The following is a 15,774-nucleotide window of genomic DNA, read 5'->3' as shown; positions in this document are numbered from 1 at the left end:
ACCTGGACACACAGACAGTTCACACTCGGCTGGACATGTGGACAGTGGCCCCCAGTCCCCACAGGCCTTGCACAACCCCCCAGAAATGCCCTTTTTAGCCCCAAAGACCCCACTCAGAAACCAGCAGGGTCGGACTCTCCCCCCTGCCCTGATMACCCATGTGTCCATCTGTCTGAACACCCATCTGTGTCTGTGGCTCCGTTCATTGCCTCAATTCCACCTCYCTGGGCAAGGCCCAGCCTGACCCCTGTAGTGGGACTTAGGGGCTACTCTGGGGTGTTCCTGGCCAGGCTCCCAACACCCATCTTTATCCTGGAGCACCAGCAGCACCTTTTTGTCCTGTTTTTACCCCAAAACAGGCTCAGTTCTGTTCCTCCTCCCACCCTCAATCCGGGGCTGTGGGGTGAGGGTCTYCCCTGCTTTTGGGGGCCACGCCCCAAATTCTGCCCTAAAGCTCCTTTCTTACCACATCTGCTTCAACTCACACACACTAGGCTGGATTAGGCTTCCCACTTGCATCTGGCAGGGATTTGAGTGGAAAAGCAGTGAAATACATCCAGTCTGGCTTTTCTTTTTTAAAAGATGAAGATCAGTAATCCAGGGAGAATTTTTGTTAAGGAGCTGGTGCGTGGTGAGATCAAAAGTGGGGGCAAACCCTGCAATTTCAGTTTTCACAGCATTTACAACACAAGAGGRAGAATCTAGAGAAATTTGGTTTAGTGATGGAATGACCATTTTTTTGGGGTTGTTTTCACAGGAGAGGTGGGTGACCCCTCCCAGGGAGCCCCCAAACCTCCCTTTCCCCATCCCCCCACTCCCCAGTGCCGAGGGACGAGGTCGGGGCACCGACGTGTTTTGTATTTTTTAATAAAGTTCGTAATCCAATGGACACACAAAACAAAACTGCGCTAAAAAAAAAAAAAAAAACAAAAAAAAAAAAAAAAAAAAAAAAACAAAAACAAAACCAAGTTCCATAAATTAATTAAGTGTTAGGGGAGGCGAGGGGGGCTGGGGCAGAGTCTTTGTACAAGTGTATAACACTTCCACAGCTGATGAGACGAGGGGATGTTTAAATGAAGCGCACTTACAAATGAGTGACAATACAAAGTCTGAGTATGAAAATAAGATTTTTTTTCTCTGAAAACACATTTTTGGCACAGATTAAAAAAAAATGTATGTTGTGGGGATTTGATTTTTTTTTAAAGTCAGTATTATATATATTTATATATATTATATATATATTTATATATACACACACCCACTGAGTTCTGCATATCCCACCAGGAAGGAAAAAAGCTCTCCCTTTTGTTTTTTGTTTTGTATTTTCTTGTTTTTCAGTGTAAACTGTACATCCCAGATGAAAAGAAGACGGCTGCAGCAGGGGCAGGTGGAGGAAGAGGAAGGTTCACATCCAGAAAAAATACCCCCCCCCCCAAAAAAAGACACCAACCCCAAAAGAAGAAAAAAAACCCCAAAAATCCCAACGAAACAACCAATAAAATAAAAAAATGACTGTGAAATGCTCCTTGACCCACAAATCTCAGCAGAGTCCCTGCGGAACGTCCACGGCACGCGGTCAATGTGTGTCAAGACATCCAGAACGTCACAGCGTCTCCAACTGTGCAAAGTCCGAGTCACTAATTTAGTGCAAAGGCAGTTCAGGTTCTTATTTATTTTTTTCCTTTTTTTTTTGTTAAAAAAAATAAGCCATCCTTTTCTCTTTTTTTTTTTTTTTTCTTTTTTTGTGTGTGTGGTTTTTTTTTCCCCAAAAAGGAGGCACGGGAACCCAAGCCCAGTCCACCTGCTGAGTGCATCAGTTGTCCATAACCTAAAGCAACATGTAAACATCTAGGGTTTGATCGAGGCCAGTCGGACAGGAGGCTGGTTTCTGGCAGCATTTGTCGTGTTTCATAACCTTCTCTCCTTCTTTTGATTTATTTTAAAATTAATTTTCCGTGTGGTTTTTGTGGGCTTTTTTTGTTGTTGTTTGTTTGTGGTTTTTTTGCTGCAGGGCCTTGCAAAAATTAAAAAATAAAAAATTGAAATAATCGAAAAGTCAGTAACTGGTAAACAGCTCATACCGATGCGATGACAATCATCAGGTGAGGAGAGATGTTGGAGATGCTCGCGAGGAGGTCCGGGGCCAGGCGGGACAGGTGGCTTTCCGAAAACTCGCAGGGTGGGAAGATCTGCAGAACGTAGGCAGGCTGCAGGGAGGGAAAAAAACACAGATTAGAGACAGCCCACACCTAAAAATGYTTCAAAATGGGACATTTCAGTGATGTTTTGGGTGTTTAAAGGATCCTAAATCTTGTATAAAAAAGACAACATGATGTGGTTTCCCAGGCAGGGAGTTTYCTACAGCACAGCTGTAAAGAGCTGSCTGATTTTGCTGGGAAAGGCAGAAAAATTCCCATTAATTATYATTTTAGTGGTTGCTCCKAGCGCTGGCCACTCATTCTGAGCTCTTTACAGCCAGAATTAAATTACARGTTAAATTTGATTCAGTGCAGCTGCACACCTGAAATAAATACTGCACGGCACCAAATGCATTTCACAAGAAAGCACCAGCTGTCCTGGAAAAATCAGGGTTTGGGGAAAAAACAAGGACTTCAGCGCTGAAGAGCTGGGGAACAGATTTGGGTTTTCAGCCCAAAATGCTGAACTGAGAACGCACCACACACACATTTGGGATTTTTTGGCTTTGGGGTCTCTTGTATCAATTCCATCGATGATTACAGTGATTCCATCAACGGCTTCATGGATCCCAGCCATGTATTCAATGGGTGATGGGAACGTGGGGGGGTGTTTGAGCAGTAAAACCCAGAGCTCCGGCAGAACTGTGAGCTGTCCATGCCATTGTGGAGCTGTCTGGGTTCCCTGGGGGCTCCCTGCCATGCCTGTACCTGGTTGGAGCCAGGGTTGGGGACGTTAATGATGCCTGCAGCCTGCTTGGCCTGCAGGTAACTGATGAAGGCGGCCTTGAGCGACTCCGTCTGACTGACCACGTCCTCCTGGTCACGGCCACAGGGCAGGGCCAGCAGCAGGCAGTAATCGCTCTCCACCTGCAAGGGAAGGACACAGACTCAGGGAAATGCTGCATGAATGGGTGTTTCCCAGCCATACATCATTCTCTGGGAGAAAACACTTGCTTTGAACTCCTTGATGTTAAAATTTGCTWACTTGGGAAGCTGTGGCTGCCCCTGGATCCCTGGGYGTGTCCCAGGCCAGGCTGGACAGGGTTTGGAGMACCCTCAGGTGGTGGAAGGTATCTCTGTCCATGGCAGGGATGGAATGGGATGAGCTTTAAGGTCCCTCYAACCCAAACCAGCCAGGGATTCTGYRATTCTGACACTTGSTGAGAGCAYGGCCAGACCAGAGGGTRGAAAKGACTGAAAWTGGATTTCCATGGCCACCYGAACACCACTTCCCACCTCACTCAGACACACAGGTGCCAGTGGCAATTTGTCCCAGGGCTGAGGGTGACTTCAAAGGCTTCCCAGCTCTCATTCCCTTATCCATAAATGCAATGCAAGAGCTACTGCTCAGAACCTGCAATCCATGTTACACTCTGGGGGCTGAAGGAATCACGGTGCTAACACCAGAATTCCAAGAGTCATACGATCTCCTGAACTGGAGGGAACCTACAGGAACCAAGTCCAACTCCTGGCCACACACAAGATCCCAATAATCCCACCCTGTGCCTCAGAGCGGTGCCCAAACACTCCTGCAGCTGCGGCAGCCCTGGGGYTGTGCCAATTCCCTGGGGAGCCTGGGCAGTGCCCCAGCACCCTCTGGGTGGAGACAACAGTGAGCCGAAATTCCTGGAAGACGCAGCTGTTGAGACCAGCCCTGCACTGAGCACGGGGATCCACCATCCCCACACGCCCCCTGCCCAGCCCGGCTCCAAGCACCAGGATCCCCCACACACCTCCTGCCCCGTGCCCAGCCCAGCTCTGAGCACAGGGATCCTACACGACCCCTGCCCCATCCCCAGCTCACATCTGAGCACAGGGATCCCCCTGCCCGTGCCCAGCTCTGAGCACAGGGATCCCCACATGCGCCCTGCCCCATTCCCAGCTCAGATCTGTGCACAGGGATCCCCACATGCCCCCTGCCCAGTCTAGCTCTGAGCACAGGGATCCCCCCTGCCCGTGCCCAGCCCAGCTCTGAGCACAGGGATCCCTCTGCCCGTGCCCAGCCCTCACCATCATTCTCCGTGCCACCCCCTCGAGCTGGGAGGCCTCAAGCCGCATGCGCTGTGCGATCCGCAGCGGGGGCCCTCCCTCGGGTGCCGGCAGTGACCGGTGTGCCAGGACGTTGTTCCCGGACACAAAGTGCAGCTGCACGGCCGCCGTGTCGTTCTTGAGAGCCAGGAGACCCTGCCAGACAATGGGGTATTTCTGGGAAGAGAGGGAGGAGAATCGTTACACGCAAAGTGAGGCGAGTGGGTTCTGAAATCCTGTCTGAGCTGCTCYGCAGCTTTAAAGGCTCAGCAGAGATGTAACACCAGATCAACCCTCCACACGYCAGGCTCAGGTTACATCCTGCTAAATGAGGAATTCAATCCTTTTCCTTMTAGCTGGCCAATGTGCCTGGGTGGATCCCATCATCCCAATCCCTCAGCTGCCCACCCACCAGCACAAGGCCGTTCCCAAACACTATTTTCCCTTTTACAAATGAATGAATTGAGAAATGGTAACAGGAGAAGAGGTGCTCAAGRTTATACGGGAAGTATTTGGTGCTGAACACAACTCTTAGCTCCTTGCTGGTACCTGTTCCTCACTGCCTCCTTCCTTGTTCTTATTTTCTATGCTTGGGAGAGCCGTTTTTTCTTTTTATTTATATGAAATACACCAACACTCACCCCTGCCCATGAGGAAATGCTTTCCAGAAAAATGCTGACAATAAAATTGACTTGGAACAGTAAACATGGCTAAAATCCATCAGGGACAAAACAGCCCAGAAACCAAATAATGCCTTTTCTGCATCTGAAGCGTTTGATGTGAGAAAGGTCAGATTTGGTGCTACTGGTGAGACAGAACCTGGTGATTTCCCCCCGATCAGGCACACGACACTCACTGTCAGCAGCTGGACCATGTCCACCGGTCTCTGGGACACCGGGTGAGGTGACGGCTCCTGCTTGAGCGTGGCCTGGGGCTCCGGGCGGCTGAGGGGCGGCCCTGACGTTGTGGGGATGAACATGGACTGCTTGGGCACGGCCTGCGGCTGGTGCGGCGACGGCAGCTCCTGCTTCATGGAGATGGCGACGGGCGAGGGGTACGAGGTCTGGCTCGTGTCGCCCTGCGCCCGCTGCAGGTGGACGTGCGAGTCCATCTGTGCCGCGTGCCGGTTCACGGGGGTGTGGTGGCTCTGCTCCGGCCCTGCTGCTGCCGCGCCCTTGGGATCCTGCGGGATCTGAGGCGTCTTGCTGCGGACCGGCTGGCTGGGGTGCGAGTGCTCGCCCTCCGGAAGACCCTGCGAAACGGGCAGGGGGAAAAGGGAAGTTTGTTAGGCTGAGGGTGTATCCAATCCCATTAGAAGGCTGCCAAAACACTGTCAGATTCCTGGTGGAGACATCCATGTCACAGCACCAGCCCTGCAGCAGTGCCTGGGTCAGTCCTCCACTTCCAAGACCACCTGAGCTGAAACTCCACTCCCTGCATCCTGCCCCTGAATCTTCAGCCTCACCATCCCTCCAAGGGTCCCTGACCTACGCATCATCTCAATGTGCTSACAGTTCTTCCACCGACACCTCCACATCCACAAACCTGCAGGCAACTTCACCCTTCCTGGCTGGAGCCCCAAAGGAGCTCAGGAAATGCCTTGTCTCAACTTCCTCTGATGCTAAGCAACATCTGAACCCCATTTTCCCCAAGAAACAGCTCAAAATGCTCCAGGTTCCAGGAAGAATTGAGCTCCAGATTCCAGGGAGACTGACAAAGGGTTTTGTTTCTCACCTGAGACGGGGTCATGCTCCGGGAGGGCAGCCCGATGGGCGAGGTGCCCGGGAACTGCGGGTGCCCGAGCTGCGCCGTGTGGTAATTCCTCATGTCGCCATACACGGAACGGTAATCGTGGAAGGAGCTGCTGGCGGGGTGCATGATCTGCACCCCATGTGGGACCACCACGGGCTGCGTCAGGGGCAGCCCGGGCAGCTGGCTACCCGAGGGCACGCTGAGCAGCCGTGGCTCACTGTGCGGAGAGTGGGCCATCTTGCCTTCCGAGGATTTGGGAGTCTCTTTCCCAGGCTGTGGGGTCTTACTGACCGGGGGGGTTTTGACGGCCCCTTCAGGCGTCCGGGATTGTCGCGTTTCCGAGTGGTGCTCGCCCACGGCAGCCATGTGTGGGTGCATGATCATCCTGACRTCACGCGGGACGTTGTACTGGTCCAGCCGCAGGCTGCTGGGGTGCATGCGGTAATCAGGCTGCATCACCAGCACGTCCGACTGCACCGGCGCCGGCCCGCGGCACACCGCCGTGTGGTGGAAGTGCAGCTCCTCCTCGGGGGGGTGCTGGGAAGACAGCGGGGGTATGACAATGTCTCGGATGGGAGCTGGCTGGGGCGTGCTGGATCGCTGGGGTTTGATCTCCATCTGGGGCTGTAGAGTGGCTCGAGGGGAGTGCAGCGCTTCCGGGCGGATGCCRTAGGGAATGCCGGAGAGAGGGGGGGTGTTCATCCTGACCTCTCCTTGGGACAGGTGGCCCAGCGACACGGTCTGTGTCACGCTGTGAGGGGGCATGATGACAGATTGCTCGGGATGCATGCTGGATATGTACTGAGGAACRGGGATTCCCGGCGCCAGCATGACCGGGGTGCTGCTGGACAAAGCTGGGGACGAGGTGCTGCCGGGATGGCAGGCCCGAGGGAACGGCGACGGCGAGTGGCCACTGGTACGTGGCGAGTGTGGCTCCTGTTTGGTGACCCCCAGGTGCGAGATGGCCCGGTCGGTCGGGGTGCTGGGCCCAGAGCTGACGTGATTCACTTCCGAATGCATCTTCCCAGAGAGGGAAGGGTGGTGAGGACTGACTCCAGGACTCAGATTGGAGGGTTGCAGAGTCTTGGTCTCCACTTTGAGAGCAGCTGGGTCGGACAGTTTTTTGTTCACAACCATTTGGTTATGGACCAGCACAGGTGGAGTGTTTACYGTCTGTGTCAGGACCTTGCCGGGCTGTGACGCCGGGGGCTGCACAGTGAGGTGGGATGAGTCGGGCTTGTCCAGCACGGCGCGCTCCTGTTTGACGGACGAGATGACGGGCGAGGTGTTGTAGGGCTGCGTTCCCAGTACCAGCGAAGAATGGGTGGAAACGGTCCCGTAGCCCGCCGAGGTCTGGGAGCCTTTTGGTGCTGGTTGGGACGGCGTGATAGGCTCCTGTTTAATCTGAGACTTGGACACAGACTGCTGGAACTCGATGTCCACAGCGCTRGCTGGGGGAATCTGGCTGATCTTGGCACTGATTCGCTGAGGGCCTTCCGTCTTTTGCCCCGAGTAACTCAGGAGCACCACTCCTTCCGACGTGTTCACCCGCAGCCCTGGACTGGAGCCAGCCTCCACAGGCCTCTCCTCGATAATAGACATCGATCCCGGATGAAACCTGCTGTTATCATTTGTACTTGACCTCTGCTTGAATTTTGGAGAGGGAGCATTGACAAGGCAGGTCTGGGTTTGGGGGGCTTGTTTCACCAAGGTGATCCTGGGAGCCTCCTCCAGMTCTACGCTGAGGGGCATCCTGCTGATGACGGAAGTGGCTTTGGGAGCAATCACAGTGTTGATCTTTTCCTTCTCGCTGAACACCGGCGCTTCAGCCACCGGTGGGTCCAGGGTGTTGGTGACGGGAACGGCCGGCTTCTCCTCAGAAACTGGCTTGATGGCCTCCACGGCAGGGAGGGGAGGTGCCTCCTCCAGGCAGGGCGCGCTCACTGGCTCGGCATGCGTCGTCGTCACATGTGTGGAGGTGATGCTTGCAGCTGAGACATATTTGGGCTCCATGAGTATCTTCCTCAAAGTGCTGGAGTTCGTGTCGATATCTGATGCCTTGGTGTCTGGCGGGAGGGCAGGTGGGGGTGTGGACCGGGCCCGGGGCTCCTCGTGCCTGACCATCCACTCCGGCACCTTGGCAGTGCTGGAGTGGAGGGGGACGATGGTGGTGGGCACCGGGGTGGGCAGTTTGGCCGCAGCCGTGGGGACGGCCGGAAGGGCCGCATTTGGGGCGCTCGGTGGCGTGRTGGGAGCATTCTCCAGGGGTGACTGCATCTTGAACCCACTCTGACTGCCCTCGTCGAGGGGGACCGGTGGGGCACCCTGGTCCAGCAAAGCTGGAGCAGGCACCTTTGGAGAGGTGCAGCTCTCAGGGACAGCCTCGTGTACAGCCACGATATCAGCAGCCACAGTCTTGGTGACATCAGAAGCACTTGGCTCTGTGGATGCTGTGGGTTTGATTTGCTTTTCCTCCTTTGAGGCTTCTTCAGGTTTTGTCTTTACTTCGTTGGTGAGGGGTGACTTGCCCTGCACCCTCTCCGGCTCGAAGGCGTTGACTTCGTTGACGTCGCCCYTCCTGCTCGTGCTCTTCTTGCGTCTCTGCCGCGTAGTTTTCTGACGGCCCTTCTCCTTCCGAGCAACTTCAGCCTCCTGCAAGGTCTCGGCCTCCTGTGCAGAGTTGGAAGATTCACTGAAGCTGACTTCGGACTCCTTGCCCTCCGTCTCCAAGGCCGATGGGACAGAGCTGGGCACCGGCTGCACCGCAGGCTCAACGGCAGCCTCCGTTTCCAGGATGTTGTTCACTGCCTGATCTGTCTCAGGCTCCATCTCCTCCTGAGGTGACTGCAGCACCAAGGGCTCTGTGGGGATTTCAGCCTCAGATTCAGTGGGATACGTYGGGGGTGCAGGGAAGCTTTCCGTCTCCCCAGAAATATCATTGATGATGGAGCCGATGGCCGCCGCCAGCTCTGTTTCACTGGCTTGGTGCGCGGGTTTATCAGCCTCCTCCTCCTGACGGACTTCGGCCACATCCGCCGTYGGTTCTTTGTAGGCAGCAATAGTCGGAGGAGTTTCGGTGAGTTTTGCGATGTTCTCCACCGCCTGCTCAAGCTCGATCTGCTTCGCTAACTGGGCAGCCTCGGGTGACTGCTTGGGCTCCCGCGCCACCTCCTTTTCCATTTCTGGGAATGAATCTTCTACCTCATTCTTAGTGAAGTGGGGTGACAGGATGTCCTCTTTTGGKGGGCTCTTCATCTTGGGAGGTGACATCGCCACAGGCTCTGCCTCCTCCTCRGTGGGCCGCAAGGCACCCTTGACTTCATCCACGTTGAGGCGTATTTCCACGTTTTTGAGACACACAGATGCTTTATCAACAACCGTTTTGGTGTTTTTGTACCTTCCCCTTTTTGATTTTGTAACCTTTTCTGGCACTGGCTTCTTCTCAATGATCTCAACTGTGGGGATTTCTAGCTGGTTTTTCTCCMCATCCAGCTCCTTCCGATCGCGTTTCTGCTCGCTTGCTGCCGGCTCTTTCTCAGCGGCTTTTGGTTTGTTGCTGTTGTCACTGATGCTTGATTCCTGACCGCTTCTTTCACCAGCATCTTCGGACTCAGCCRTGGTATCGGCTTTTGTTTCATTCTTGCCCTTCTTCCCCTGTTGGCTGGGAGCAGCTGATGAGTGACTGTGTGTGAGCTTTTGGGACCTAGGAGACCTCCAACCCTCAGCAGGTTTAGAAGCTTCCACCATATCTTTAGTTTCAGCCTCCTCCACCTCTTGCTGTACCGGTTCAGTCTTTATTGGAGAGATGTCTTCCTCTGGCTTACGGCGGGTTTTGGGAGGTCTTCCCCTCCTCGGGGTTGTGGGAACAGTTGTCACCGTTTCCTGTGGCTCCTTTTCCCCTCTCTTCCTGGTGGATCTAGTGACTTCCATGGAGTCCTTCACTGGAGATGGGCCTTCATTGTCTCCTGTGGTAGCATAGACCGACCTCACRTTTCTGCGCCTGGTCCGGCCTATCGGCAAGCTCAGCTCCACGTTTTCTGGCTCTGCAGCAGAACTCGGTGATTTAGCAGCATTCCTTGAAACCTTTTCTGCCTCCACTTTCAATTCAGAAAGCTTTTGGGTCTCCCCACGAGGAGAGTTTGACCTTTTCAGTTTTTCACGGTCAATTCTTTCACTCTTCCTCGTGACGGGCTTTTCCATGACATTAGCTGCAGCCGACTGCACRGGAGTCTTGGACCGTTTACTCTTGTAGGATTTTTTATCTTTTACAACAACTGGAGGTTCCACTTCCATATCATTGTCGGAAACAGGYGGCAGGACCTCAGCAGCCACCTCCACCTTTTGACTTGCACCAGCATCAGCGYTGGCAGAAGGTGGAAGGTTTTCCTCTTTAGATTCCACAGCCTCATCTGACTTCTGAACTAGCTTGAGCGGAGGTGGAAGCAGCTGGGCAGTCTCAGGTTCTGGGTCTACACTGATGTCTGCATCRGAAAATGATGCCCCAGGAGTGGGAGGTTTGGTATCCAAGTATGAAGGATGCTCTGTAGCCACAGCATCTTCCTCTGGCACCAGGGTTGTAGCAACGATTTCTTTACTCRCTTCTACAACTGGAGGAGGTTCTGTTTGCTCGGGAGGTTCCACTTTGGCAGGARCAGCGAGTTCAGGAAAAGGTTTTTGCTCCTCTGCTGCAGCAGCAGGTTCAGAAGGTTTGTCTTCCTTGACAGAAGCTGGTTCCACCAGGACCTTTTCACTCACGATTTTCTCAGGAGCGATGGGAGCTACTTCCTGTGGGAGGACAGAGACTGAAGAAGGTTTATGTTCTGTTTCTTTACTATCAGGAACGATTTCTGGTGTTTTTGGCCGGTTTTCTTTATCTTCCTGTTTTTCCACTTCTTTCGGTTTTTGATCTTTCTCCTTTTCTTTCTGCTGCATTCGTGTCAGCTCCACAAACCTACTGTGGAAGAGAACCACCGGCTCTTGCACCAAATCAGCCGCACTGTTTGTCCCATCAGAGGAGGACTGTCTCCCGTACAACCTCCCAGAGATAAAGTCCAGATCATCATCTTTCCTCTCTAAATGCTGCAAGCGTTTGGAGTCCTGTTCAAAGATTGAACTGTGCAAAAACCGAGAAGCAAACAGCTCCTGCCGCTCTTGTTCCTCCTCTTTATGGTCTTCCTTCTTATCATCCAGTTTTCCCCCTTCGGAATCAGTTCTGATTTTTTTCTTTTTCATATACCARGATGGAATAGGCCTTGGAGCCGAGTCAACCTTCTCTTTGTCTTTATTGTTTCTAAAACTGGCAAATCTTGAATCCCAGTCTAGAAAGGACCAGTTTTCCTCTCTGGAGGAAGAGAGGGATTTAGCCCTTTCRAGCAAGGCCTTTGTGTCAGGTGTGATTGTCTTGTCCAATGCAAAAGAGTAGAATTTGTTTCTTTCTAAGGAACTGGACTGGAGTCTTTCCTCTCTTTCACGGAACTTCTCTTCTCTGTCCCTTAATAAAAAAGACAACCTGGAACTCTCCAACAAGGACGAGGCTTTTGGGGAATGAGGCTTGTTTTCACCATCGTCATCTGAATCCGAAGGCACCTCCCCAGGTTCCAGGTCTCGGACAGACCGTTTCCGTATGCTGTCTCTTTTSACAATGCTGCTTGGAAAGCTGATATCGACTCTCCCAGGCTCTTGCTTCACTTGGGTTTCCCACCTACTCGAGTCTTCCTCAGAACTCARCACAGGGAGTTTTATTTTAGCCATTTCTGCCATCTGCTCCCTTCTGCTGGAATCATAAGGATTGAATTTCAGCGAGTCCTCCCTCACAGTCATGCTGGAGTATGAAAGACTCTTTTCTTCTATTTTAGGTGACTCTTTGGCTTCTTTCAGTGGCATTAACCTTGGAGAATCGAGCGTGTCGTCATCCTCATGGAATGGGAAGTGTCTGATGCTTGGGGAACAGGACATCCTTTCGGAATCCTCACTCACCTGACGAGAACTTCTGTAGTTCCTTTCTCTCTTAGTGCTGATTTCAAAGTCAAACTGGTCAGTCTTTTTCCTTTTACTCGGTGGAGAGTCATCGGTGACGTCTTGAGGAGGCTTTCCCACCTCGTGAACCAGACTCCGCTTTTCATATTCATCCACATCTTTCTTTGGGCTGCCAAACTTCTCCGACTTCGCTATCTCCATTTCCAGCTGCTGTTTCAACCGGCGGCTTTGCTCCATTTGTTTCCGGTAGCTCTGTGTGTGGTCAATGTCGATGCTGATTTTCTCCTCYGTGTCAGTTGACTGAGGTTTCTCTTGGCCAAGTTTATGGTCCAGTGTTTCTTCAGAAAGACCGGAGTAATTCTTCCTGGTGTCCTCTCTCTCCGTTCCCTGCTCGTCCAGCAGCTGTACCGGTTTATGCTGGGGTTTTACTGAATTCAGTTTTTTAGTGGAGAGTTCCTGAACTTCCACAGGTTCATCAGGTGCCTCCATCAGCCTCGTCTGCAGATCCAGGGTGGGACGCATGCCAATCCCACCAACATTAAGAGTRTCCTGAATTTCTTTGGGACTAGTAACAGGAATAAGTCTTTCCAGTTTGAGTTTTTTAGATTCCCTTTTAAGTATCTCCTTCCTCAGGGGTTTTCTCTCCAATTCTCCTTCCCTTAACACTGGTGCTTCTCTAGACACYGTCGCATCAAGCTGCTTTTTCAAAGCCAGGCGTGCATCCTCCTCATCTTGGCTGCTCCGTTTCACATCCAGTTTCTGCCTGTCAGGCTTCGGATTCGCATCGGCGAAACGCCTTTTACGAGCCTCCAACTTGTCTAAATCAACTGCATTGGCCCCCTCGGAAGTTTGCTCTATCTTCAAGTGCTTTTTGGGTTTCATTTTTCCCTCCTTGTCCACCACTTCAATGTGACTGGCAAGAGCTTTCTCCTTCTGTACCTTGGTTCTGACATGTTCTAGTTTAGACTGCTCAGACTTGGCTTGCTCAGCCTGGGACACCGGAGTTTTCTGTTCGAGCAGTGGGGATTTCAGAGTGTCGTTATCCAGCTTTGCCCTCAGTTTCTCCAGTGCAGGCTGATCGATCACCTTCCCCTCCTTTTCCTTCACGCGAGTCAGCACAACACAGGGCATCAGTTCCAGGCGGTTCTTCGCTGTCCCTTCTTTGTCACCCCTCTCCTTGCTTTGTTTACTGTTGCCCTTTAGTTTTTCTGGGCTGGGCTCTCTCTCATTCTCCTGATCCGTTTCTGAGGACTGAGAGCTGGGCGAATGGATTTTCGCTTTCCGTTTCTGCTTATCCGTTTTCTCCTTTTCTATTTTTTCTGGCTTTTCCTTCCTTACCAAGCGCTTCTCCTTGTCCACCCTCTCCTGCTCGAAAACGCGCTCTTTCTCCACTTTCTCGTTTTTTGCGTATCGTTCCACGCGGGCTTTGTCAAGTTTGTCGTATCGTGGAGGGGACAGCGAGCTGCAGCTGCCGCTGCGATCCGAGGACCTGCTGTAAATCCTCCTCTCCGAGTCGCTCTGCAGCCGTTCCGACTGCGAGGGGGACGCTCCAGGGCTCTGCGGGCGCCGGGAATGCGTCGGGCTCTGGCTCCGCTCCATCGGTCTCCGTTCGTGGTCTCTGTCCCGATCGGATTCGAAGCGTTCCCTCTCCCTCTCCCGCTCCCGTTGCCTGTAGCTGTACTCTCTGATGTCCTGCTCGTACGGATCTCCCCGGTAATCCCGGTACTCGCGAGGGTCGTCGTAGTAGCGTGGGTCGTAGTAGTCTCCTTGGTAGGGATCCCACTCAGTGTAGAACTCTCTGCCCCGAGCCGGGTATTCCCGCCGAGGATCTTCAGGATACGTCCCTGGGGTCCGAACAGTCTCGTAGTAAGTACGGTCAGGGGCGTATTCATAGGATCCTCTTCGCTCGTCTCTGCTAAAATGAAGAATAAACAGATTCTAGTTCTCCTTCTCAACCAATGCACTGTGTTACTGTTTTTTTCCTACAGAAAGGAATTGTTTTCCCCTTTTTTCCTATGTGCATCAAGGCAGCTGCACACAGAGGTTTGGCAAGGAACCTGTGTGCAGTGGACTAAATACTGTTAACTTATCAAACACCAAATGCAGTTCATGGACAATTTCATAACAGCTCTTCCAAGTACTGCTTCACCACCCGCACTCCTKTGTTTTTGTCAAATTCAAACCTTGCATGAAATCAGGGTAAAACCAACACAGCATCTGTGCACCCACACAGGGCTGGCAGGGTGAAGATGCCCTTATCCAGAACCTGAGACTTTCATCTGACTCTGAAAACACRAGTCAGATCAAAAGTCAGGGGTGGAATCTCTCCCTTACTGAGCAGCAAAGTGGTGGTAAGATTTCTTAAAAAATCCTGAGCCCTGCAGGTGATCTTTTAATTTCCAAATTAGCTTTCACTGTATGTGACTTGCTGGTGTTGCCTGTTTACAGTAAAACCAAGTCAACAAACATCAGGTTGTTTGTAAGATCAGGTGAATTCATTCAGCAGAGCAAGTCAAGCAATAAGGTTGCTATTTCAATACCTTCAAGCAGCAAAAATAAGTAATTTATAACAATGAACATGGCAGGAAGGTGGAATAAACCCTGGAGTTCCAATTCTCCATCATTACAGAGTGTTTTGCACGCTCTGTACAAAGGTGGGGTTGGGCTCTGCTCCAAGGGAACAGGGACAGGACAAGAGGAAACAGCCTCACRCTGTGCCAGGCGAGAGACAGTTTGGACATCAGGAGGAATTTCTTAATGGAAAAGGTGGTCGGACACTGGAAGGGGCTGCCCAGGGAATTTTGGAGTCCCCATTCCTGGAGGCACCCAAGAACAACTGGACATGGYACTCAGTGCTCTGGGCTGCATGACAAGGTGGGGATCAGTCACAGGTTGGACCTAAATGATTCTGGGATTCTTCATAGATTTATCTGGCTTCACAGTTTATGTTTTATGTTAAAAGCTGACAGCTTCCACCTTTTCTTAAAAGTACAAAAYTGAAAAAGAGACAATACATGGAAGATGAAAACCTCATTCTGCARGTGAAGTGGGATGTTGTGAAAAGCAGCTGTGAAGTTAAAAATATTGATCAGGGATTTTTTTTTTTTTTTTCCCTTTGGGTCCTATTTAGACTGGCTCCAACTACAACACCAAGAGAAGATGGTTTGTGCAGAGCTCAGCATCACTGCAAGGAGCTCAGAGGGACACCAGGAGCTGCAGAATTACAGGACTCACTGCAGGGCTCACTCTATGATGTATTATCCCTATGGATCTCCTAATGACTATGTGAGCACAGTGACAGAGAAAGAAAAACCAGACTAACGTGTGCCCAAACACCAGAAATCAGGGTCCTGCTCAGGATTATTCCATGGCAAAGACAAGCCCACCTGAGTCCTGTGTGCTAAAAAACATCCAATAACACCCTTCACCTGTCTGAATCTCTGTATAGCTCTGAGGAAATGCTTATTTGCTGGCACACCACAACATCTGGCAAGACCTGGGGAAGGCACACTTGTATTTCCATCATGGAAGTCCTGATTGTCAATTTTCAAACACGGCTCGCTTTTAAATCTGCTCATTTTGCATTATGTCAGACCRATCTATTTCGCTGCAAAAACGATTGGGTTTATCCAGCTCCCAGGTACAACTGGCATCAAGCTGGGCTGATTCCTGGAAATGCAGAGCCCTAACAATGAGCCAGGCTCTGAAGACAATAAAACACAGGTGGTTTTTCAGTCAGTGGAGGTAAAAAAGCCCAGACTGTGGGGTGTTTCTGTGCCAGGTCTGCAGGGATAAGTGGCCATTCAGCATGTGGTGCCAG

At 51.9% G+C, this 15,774-nt stretch overlaps 1 protein-coding gene across 5 annotated transcripts in view; it reads right to left on the bottom strand.

The window, feature by feature from the left end:
• Window positions 1-914: 914 nt before the first annotated feature.
• The window catches only part of SPEN (spen family transcriptional repressor), a 66,605-nt gene continuing 51,745 nt past the window's right edge, over window positions 915-15,774 (bottom strand). For 2 of the 5 annotated variants that reach the window (XM_057380250.1, XM_057380249.1), the window contains 5 exons: window positions 5,961-13,869; window positions 5,083-5,478; window positions 4,209-4,403; window positions 2,907-3,065; window positions 915-2,207 (listed from right to left, as the gene is read on the bottom strand). In XM_057380250.1, the coding sequence (XP_057236233.1) occupies window positions 2,076-2,207; window positions 2,907-3,065; window positions 4,209-4,403; window positions 5,083-5,478; window positions 5,961-13,869 (8,791 nt within the window). In that variant the 3' untranslated portion in view covers window positions 915-2,075. The remainder of the gene's footprint in view (window positions 2,208-2,906; window positions 3,066-4,208; window positions 4,404-5,082; window positions 5,479-5,960; window positions 13,870-15,774) is intronic. The other 3 variants (XM_057380248.1, XM_057380247.1, XM_057380251.1) reach the window with 3 other exon arrangements.

This window comes from Malurus melanocephalus, unplaced genomic scaffold (genome assembly GCF_030028575.1).
Source record: "Malurus melanocephalus ecotype Western Australia unplaced genomic scaffold, MMel_1.1 scaffold_440, whole genome shotgun sequence".
NCBI lineage: Eukaryota > Metazoa > Chordata > Aves > Passeriformes > Maluridae > Malurus > Malurus melanocephalus.
This window is presented reverse-complemented; position numbering and strand designations above follow the sequence as displayed.